A 9,340-nucleotide genomic window follows, 5' to 3' on the forward strand; every position below is an offset into this window, starting at 1 on the left:
GTCTTCATTCCTACCAGCACTGTACTAGGGTTCCCTTTTCTCCACATTCTCGGCAGCACTTGTCATTTGTTGATTTGATGATGGTAGCCATTCTGACAGGTGTGAGGTGATACCTCATTGTCATTTTAATTTGCATCTCTCTGATGATCAGTGACTTTGAGCATTTTTTTCATGTCTCTTGGCCATATGTATGTCCTCTTTGGAGAACTGCCTGTTTAGGTCCTTTGCCCATCTTTTAATTGGTCTGTCTTCCTTTTGTTAAGTTGTATGAGTTTCCTATATATTTTTGAGATTAACCCTTTATCGCATGTATCATTGGTAAATGTGTTTGCCTATGCAGTGGGCTCTGTTGTTATTTTGTTGATAGTTTTTTTTGTTGTGCAGAAGCTTTTCATTTTGATTTAGTCCCATTTGTTTATGTTCTCCTTAGTTTCCATTGTTTTCTCCTTAGGAGATGTATCAGTAAACATGTTGTTATGAGAGATGTCTGAGATTTTGCTGCCTATGGTTTCTTCTAAGATTTTTATGGTTTCACATCTTACATGTAAGTCTTTTATCCATTTTGAGTTTATTCTTGTGTATGGTGTAAGCTGGTGGTCTAGTTTCATTTTTTGCATCCATCTGTCCAATTTTCCCATCACCATTTATTGAGGAGACTATCTTTAACCATTCATTGTATGCTCTTGCCTCCTTTGTCCAATATTAATTGAGTGTAATGGCTTGGCTCAATTTCTGGGTTCCTTGTTTTGTTCCATTGATCTATATTCCTGTTCTTTTGTCAGTACTAGGCTTTTTTGAGTATTGGCTTTGTAGTATTACTTGATATCTGGTATTGTAATTCCTCCAACTGTGTTCTTCTTTCTCAAGATTGCTGCGGCTTTTTGGGGTCTTTTTTGGTTCCATATAAATTTTTGGAGTGTTTATTCTAGGGACTGGTTTTTATAAGGCAGTGTTCACTGCAGTTTTTATGATCTTTGGGCCAAAAGTTTAAACAATTAAAGAATCAGGTTATGTTTTTAGACTTTTTATTTAAGGCTTGTTGAGAAAGAGGGAAGGCAGAATGTTGTTAGCTAGTTATTATTATTTTATAATATGTTATGCAATAGGAATATTGAAAAAATAACATGTAGATATTAAAATGGTATGAAGATATGAACTATCAAATGGATAGTATTAGAATCAAAATTATGGAATTAGAATCTATTGGCTTAGTTAATAGAATTCATAGATTATTAACATATAGCTTTTCTTATCTATTTCATAGATTGTGACAGACTTACTTCAATCTGGCTTTTTTCTACCATTTACCCACTTTCTAGGCTCAGTCCTGTTTTATTCACTCTTTTGTTGATACATGTTTTAGATGCAAATTTATTTTGATACTAGAGGCCCGGTGCACAAAATTGTGCACAGGGGCGGGGAGGTCCCTCAGCCTGTTCTGCATCCTCTCTGATTTGGGACCCCTCAGGGGATGTCTGACTGCCTCTCAAAATCCAGGACTGCTGGCACCTAACCACTCGCATGCTTGCTTGCTTGCTTGCCTGCCTGCCTGCCTGCCTGCCTGCCTGATTGCCCCTAACCACTCCCCTGCCAGCCTGATCGCTGGCCGCAGCTGCAGGTGCCCGGGACCACGTGGTAGGTGGCTTGTTCCTCTCCCGAGCCGCAGCCCCAGCTGTTGCTGCCTGGGACTGCGGGGTGTGTGGCTTATCCCTCTACCAGGCTGCAGCCTGGTTGGTCCCCATTCCTTTCTTGACAGCTCATTTGTGCCTGGCTGGTCCCCATTCCTCTTTCGCGAGCTCATTTGTGCCTGGCTAGTCCCTGTTTCTCTCTCGTGAGCTCATTTGTGCTTGGCTGGTCCCCATTCCTCTCTCCCCAGTGTTGAGTGTCTGAGTAGTTACTGCATGATGGCGTGGGGGCGTGACAACTATTTGCATATTAGCTCTTTATTATATAGGATATTTAATAAAAAAAGTTCATTTTGAGGATATGATGAATTTATCTATTTATTTATCTTATTTGCTACTTCACTCTGCATGGATCATTGAGACCTGATTTTATATATGGTTTTAATCTAATTTAACTCAATACTAAGAGTAATGTTCTGTAAATACAAAACAGTTTTCTTCTCATGAAATCAATATCAGGCTTGGAAGGTGCCTATCTCAAGCATTCTTAAATTCTCTTTGTTATAACTTTGCTCTGGGTTGCTATCTGCTTAGACACTTTAAGTGATGTAAAACTATTTTGGGAGAGGGTAGGTTGTATAGCACAGACTGTTCTTATTTTGCACTTAAATGTCTTTCTGAAACTTTTACCCATCCTTCTTTTTTCCCATATAGAATATTAATACTCTTGCTTGTAATGATTTTAGGATACAACAATTTTTTGGAATATCAATCCTGAATGATAAATATATTAAGCCCTTGGACAGTTAGTCTGTTTAACAAAAATGCTCTTTTAGTGGTAGTATTTACTTAGTAAGTTAAAAGTATATAAAATGATAAATTAATGATTTTAAAAATACTGTGAACCTTTGAAAAATAATGTATTTATACTCACATATATGATCAAGAATTTTCTATAGTTGGCAGGAGTAATTTTATGAAAAGATAGAATGTACCACAAGAATTCAGGCAGGATTCCTATTTGTTCAGCATAAACTATTTTTAAATTTGTGAAGTTTCCATTTAGATCTGTTTGACTTTGTTGATTACTTGATCAAATAGATTGTAACGTTAAGTCTCTGAGGATGCCTTTCTTAGCCTAGAGTCTTTGTCACAGCTCCTGGGAAGCCCTAGCAAATATTTTGGTGAGAGTTTTGGACAAGTAGAATGTGAGTACATCCTCAGAATAAAAGAATGCCAAGATTGATATGAAATTAGGGAAAATATAAAATAGACATTGTTGAAAAAGGAACACACTTTCTGAACTGAACGAGTATGTCCTGTTGACCTCTATTCACTTGAAAAATTAGTTGTTTTTTTGTTTTGTTTAAAATCAACTTTATTGAAGTATCTATGTACTAGAGGCCCAGTGCATGAAATTTGTGCACGGGTAGGGTCCCTAGTGGCTGCTCGCTTCTGGCCGGGGTCTCCTTCCCCTGGCTGCCGCCTGCCAGCCAGGGCCTTCCTAAATTGCATGCCGCCCCCTGGTGATCAATGCACGTCATAGTGAGCGATTAAACTCCTGGTTGGTCGAACTCCTGAGGGGACACTTTGAATATTAGGCTTTTATATATATACTAGAGGCCCAGTGCACGAAATTTGTGCACTGGTAGGGTTCCTAGCGGCTGCCAGCTGGGTACTCCCTCCCTTGCCCGGCCACCTGCTGCTGCCTGCCACCACTGCTGCCGCTGCCACTGCTGCTGCTGCTGCCACCACCGGCCGGGGCCTCCCTCCCTTCCCCCGGCCGCCTGCCAGTGCCAGGGCCTCCCTCCCTTCCCCGGGCCACCTGCTGCCACTACTGGCCAGGACCTCCCTCCCTTTCCCTGGCCACCTGCCAGCACCACCAGCTGGACCCTCCCTCCTTTCCCCCAGCCGGCCTGTCCCCTGGTCGAACTCCCAGAGGAACCCTGGTTGAGGGGACAATTTGCCTACTATGCTTTTATTATATAGGGTAGATATAAAAGCATAATATGCAAATTGACTGGATGGCGGAATGACCAGTCGCTCTGATGTGCACTGACCACCACGGGGAGATGCTCAATGCAGGCGCTGCCCCCAGCCCGCAGACCCCGATTGTCTGATGGGGGCCTGCTGGCCAACCTCTCGGCCTCTTCTCTGGCTGGCAGGTTTCGATTGCCCGTTGGGAAATGGGGAACCAGGGGTGCATGGCAGCAGACATGGGCAGTGCTAGGCCAAGGCAGGTGCAAGCCAGTGGGCTCCTGATTGCCCTGCCAGTTCCCCTACACACAGAGGGTGACCGGTGGTGGGGAGTGGGGCTGGCCAGCGGCAGGAACGGCCAACCTCTTAGTTCTTCCCCCCAGCTGGCAGGCTCTGATTGCCTGTTGGGAAACGGAACCAGGGTTGGGTGGCGGCAGATGTGAACGGCGCCAGCCCGAGATGGGTGCGATGAGTGGGATCCCGATCACCCCGCTGGTCACTCCACACACAGAGGGCGACCAGCATTGGTGGCAGGGGGTTAGGGCTGGCTGCCAGCAGCTGGGGAAGATGGGCCCTGATCGCAGGCCATGCCTAGGGACTCAACCTGTGCACAAATTTTGTTCACCAGGCCTCTAGTCCTATATAATAAAAGGCTAATATGCAAACCGACAGAACGGCAGAATGATTGGTCACTATGATGCGCACTGACCACCAGCGGGCAGATGCTCAACGCAGGAGCTGCCCCCTGGTGGTCAGTGCGCTCCCACCGGGGGAGTGCTGCTCAGCCAGAATCCCTGAGCCAGGGTCACGGCGAGCGCAGTGGCGGTGGCGGTGGGAGCCTCTCCCGCCTCTTTGGCAGTGCTAAGCCATCAGTCGGACATCCCCCGAGGTTCTCCCAGACTGTGAGAGGGTGCAGGCTGGGCTGAGGGCCCCCCCCCCAAGTGCACAGTTTTCATGCACTGGGTCCCTAGTGATTTATATAAAATAAAATACACTAATTTTAAGTGTGTTGTTTAATAAATCTATACACTTTTGTAACCACCATTCAAATCAACATACAGAAATTTCCATTGTAGCAATAAGTTCCTTCATACTTTGCTCTTCTTATCTCTTGTTGATAGACAGGTTTTTTTTCCAATGTGGGGTTATTTTGAATAAAGCTGCTATGGACATTTGTGTCCAGTTATTTGGACATATGTTTATATTTTCATTTCTTTTAGAGTGGGATTTTGAGTCATAGGATTTTTATATATTTAACTTTATTAAAAAATTTCCAGTTTTCCTAAGTAATTGTACCACCTTGTACATTCAACAGCAATGTATGAGAGTTCCAGTACTTCACATCCTGCTAATATTTGGAGATTGGCTAATTGAAAACTGGGTCAGGGTCATTGATAGAAATTGTGTTATGTGTAGACTTTTATAGAAATTATAACAGATACTTGATATACTTTAAAAGTTTAGTAATGATAGCTCATTTCGTACCATTTATTGTACATCTCCTATGTGCCAGAAAGTGTGTTAATGATTTTACATACATTATAATCTATAATCCTTAAAACAATACCGTAAGATAGAATATATTATCTTTATTTCACAGATAGGAGTTCTGGACTACTAATATTAGGCTTAAGATTTGATTTCAAGTTTGCTTCGAAACCCTAGTTTCTTTACTTAATTTCACTTCAACATTTTGGTCCTTCCCTCTCTTTTATAGAGCTAGAATGAGTATGATTTCAATTAATATCATGGTCTTTTAGGGTTCCCAGATTTAATTGAGGGAGATCCAAAGATAATTATAAGAGTTAGAAACCCCCAGGGAAAAATAAAGGATTGAAATGTTGTGTGTATGTGTGTTTTCAAACGAAAGAGCATGTATCTCTCAGATGTTAAGTATCTAATATAGATGCCATTTTCCCATGTATTATCTTAATTTGAGTTGTGAAAAGAAGGGGAAAATGTCAAAGCTTCAGAATTACTGTGGAGGGAAGATAGGTAGTGGTACTAGTGTGTTTATTATTTCCAAGCTAAGTAGTTGTTCTTGGAATGATCTTGTTTTACCATGTAGGAATCAGCCCATTGGCATTTATTTTTAAATATATTCTAGACAATTACTATTTAATTTTCTATACCTAGAGTTGTGTCACAGCTACTAGATTGAATTTTAGAGCAGAATTTTTGTATGAAAGGTTTGGTCAATATATTTCCCAATATATAGACAAATTGAGTGAAATAGTCCATATTTTACAGATTTTTCTATTTAACAAAATAATTGTTTAACATTTGGATCCTTTAAATTTCATTTTTCCTTTTCCCATCTCATTTTGCAGACATTTCAACTTACGAATGAAGAGGGACACTTCACTTTTTAGTGATGAATTTAAAGTAGAAACATCAAATAAAGTACTGGATTATGATACCTCTCATATTTACACTGGACATATTTATGGTAAGTTGAATCTTTAAGAACACTTTCTTTTAATTTTTTCAACACAAAGAAATATTTCAGAAAAGAAGGGATAAATTCTGAGGTGGTTTGAATATATATCATGAAGGGTATATTTGTCTTTGAAGAATGAAGTAATCCTTGGATCTATCTTTTCATGTTTGTTTAATGTTGAATTATGCAGAGTCTGACTTCTGAAAGTTTTGAATTTTTGACTCTCTCAATACCTCCAAACTTAGATTTAAATTTTTTTTAATGACTTCTATAATTTTTTGATCATCCAAACAAGAAATTAGCAGTAACTTTGCTATGTTTTATAACAAGAGGAAAAATCTAAAAGGAAACTGTTAAGATCATCTTAACCAAAAATAATGTGACAGTCATTGATAGGAAAACCCTCCTAAGGCCTTCCTCTTTACAATGTATTTGCTTTTGTTTACAATTCTAACAAATATCTCCTACTACATACACCAGATTATAAAGGTATTGGATGGGTGGGGAACACACACATTGTTTTATTTTATTTTTTGACACACACATTTAACCCAATAGAGAGTTATACTTGACAGCTTAATAGTTTGGGAAGAACACAATAATTATAGAAGTCATAAAAAAGCTTAAAAAGTCAGTCTTTTGGAGGTATTAGAGAAGGGCAAAATATCATTGTGTTGTAACTCTGTACATTAATAAATACTCAAAGTGGTCTTCAGTTTTTAAAACAAAGTTAACTAAAAGTTAAATTTTATTTCTGTATATTAGATTTCCAGTCAATATTATAACATGAAAAATCAAGTGCTTAAAAAAGTGTTTTTTATTTTCTCATTATGCCTGATACATGATGCATTTCTATGCTTAAAGTTTCTTACTTTTAGAATAAACCTAACTATTTAATAAAAATATTTTTGTATTCTTACTATTTTTTTAAAGTGTTTTTTTTCAGAGAGGAATGGAGAGGGAGAGAGAGAAACATCAATGATGGGAATCATTGATAGGCTGCCTCCTGCACGCCCCCTACCCAGGCACATGCCCCGACTTGATATTGAACCGGCAAATTTTTGGCACAAAGCATGATGCTCAAACAACTGAGCCACATAGGCCAGGGCTAGGTTTTTAATGTTAGAATACAATTTTCTATTATTTTTATTATTATTTATCTTTCTGGACAAGTAACTTACAGTCTGCTTTTTTTGGCTAGGCAGCAGTCAAGAAAAGTATGACAGCTTACAGATAAAAACCATGCCATTTAAAATATCAGTGTCTTGGGCTCTTACCTTCAGTTCATGATTATTTCAGAGGTCAACTAATTAATTTTAATCTATAACTTAGAAATTGTTGAAAGCCTGACTTTTGTTTTAATGAGAAAATTTTAAGTAAATTCAACCTTTAAAGCCCCCTCCTTCTACCTTCCATTTCTTCAAATATTTGATGGTTAGTGCTCATCTTTGTGACTATATTAAGAACCAAAAATACCTTTTTTTGTTTTGTTCTTTCACTAGGGAAGTATAATTGATGGGACAGAATTATAAATCTTTGTCCAGTATCATATAAGAAATTGTTGGCATACTTCTGTTCAGATTGCTTTTGAAGTATTTGACACTATCTTATTTAAGAAACATATTTATAAAACCTAAAGGTGGTAAGGAAGCCACATGGCTCATGCAGAATATATCAGATTGGAAAAGAGCTTTTTTCTTATTGTAATTAGAGCCAAATTTCAAAAGAAACTTTAATATCTTTATTTTGAAAGTGTTTATTTTGTCAGTGGGTCTATTTAAGTTAATTTAATAATTATTCATTGATTAACTACTACTGCATACATGCCAGGCACTGTGCTAGGTGCTGGGAATTTGTCAATAAGACAGATGTTTTATTTCATTGTTGTTCCTAATAATTGTGTACATTTTAATAAATACTAGTTGCTATTCACATCTCAAACTCAGTTTGATATATTTTATGTTAAAATTAATTTTCCCAGTGAATATAATATATATCAATAGCTTTTTAAAGAAAAATGAATTTAACATTCTAGGCAAATTAAATTTTCAAGAGTTTGTTGCTTTCATTAATAGGTGAAGAAGGAAGTTTTAGCCATGGGTCTGTTATTGATGGAAGATTTGAAGGATTCATCCAGACTCATGGTGGAACATTTTATGTTGAGCCAGCAGAGAGATATATTAAAGACCGAACTCTACCTTTTCACTCTGTCATTTATCATGAAGATGATATTAGTAAGTAATTTTTATCAAGTAGCCTTTTGCAAAAAGACATTTAAATAAAGCTATGTGGAGACAAGTGAAGTTTGAGCTGTTTTCTTTCCTTAGCTTATTAATCAGACTAGAAAATAGTTCACAACCAGTTTCAATTTAATGAATAACAGATCTATAGTACAGTGATGCAATTTCCTTACCAATCCATGCCAGTCCTACTTTGTTGATATGATGCAATCACTTCTATTTGAACTGTAAGTTAACCAATTTTGATTGAACTGGAAATCCTATATTCTGATACCAGCTCGTCATTTAATGCTATAATGCCTGTGTGTCTGTGCCCTACTCAAGCATCATTAGCTTCTTATGTAAATTTCAGTGTGGATATTTGTAGTGATTAAGAAATGTTTTAGGTATTTTTTAAAATTTCCAAGATGAGATTTTCTTTTTGGAATCTTGAAATAATGATTTCAGTTTGGTAAGATTCCAGATATATCATTATGGATTTTGTCCTCTACCATGGTCTTTTATATGATGGTGATTTGTTGGGAAAGTTCTTTTTCTGTGTTTTAAGAGTAGAAAATGTATTTAAACTTCATCTTTTAATTTCCACCATTGTCTATGAATTCATAGTCATCCAATCATGAGAATACTTTAATGAAATACCACAGAAATTCATTCCTCTGATTATATGCCTCTTGAATAATCATATTTTATTTTTGACTGTAATTAGATTAGTCTCTCAATTTTTGCTGGTTTTTAAAATTTGGCAGCTTCCTTCTAGGTTCATTTTCCTTTCTATAGTCAGGAATTTATTGTCAATAATAATATTCTCATTCCTAGTAATGTATTGGAAAGCCTTAACCATTTTGACTTTTTGTTCCATCAGCTATTCTTGCTTTTTTTCTGATCCTCTATTACTACAGAAAATAGCATAATTATTTTAGATGGGATACATTTATGATTTTAGCTGCTTGCTAAATGTCAAATTTATTAATGCTACTTACCCACATTTTTTAAAAAAATAAATCTTTATTGTTCAGATTATTAAAGTTGTTCATCCCCCCCCCATAGCTCCACCCTCT

The 9,340-nt window shown here is 37.5% G+C and overlaps 1 protein-coding gene across 7 annotated transcripts in view; it reads left to right on the forward strand.

Annotated features, from left to right (window-relative positions):
• Positions 1-9,340, forward strand: part of ADAM10 (ADAM metallopeptidase domain 10) — a 164,176-nt gene that overhangs the window by 52,717 nt on the left and 102,119 nt on the right. For all 7 annotated transcript variants that reach the window (XR_001514089.1, XM_006765226.2, XM_015564962.1 and 4 more), the window contains 2 exons: positions 5,933-6,051; positions 8,118-8,276. Coding sequence is in view for 6 of the 7 variants with exons in the window: in XM_006765226.2 (XP_006765289.1) it covers positions 5,933-6,051; positions 8,118-8,276 (278 nt within the window). In the remaining variant the exon portion in view is untranslated. The remainder of the gene's footprint in view (positions 1-5,932; positions 6,052-8,117; positions 8,277-9,340) is intronic.

This window comes from Myotis davidii, unplaced genomic scaffold, assembly GCF_000327345.1.
Source record: "Myotis davidii unplaced genomic scaffold, ASM32734v1 scaffold441, whole genome shotgun sequence".
In the NCBI taxonomy this organism is placed as follows: domain Eukaryota; kingdom Metazoa; phylum Chordata; class Mammalia; order Chiroptera; family Vespertilionidae; genus Myotis; species Myotis davidii.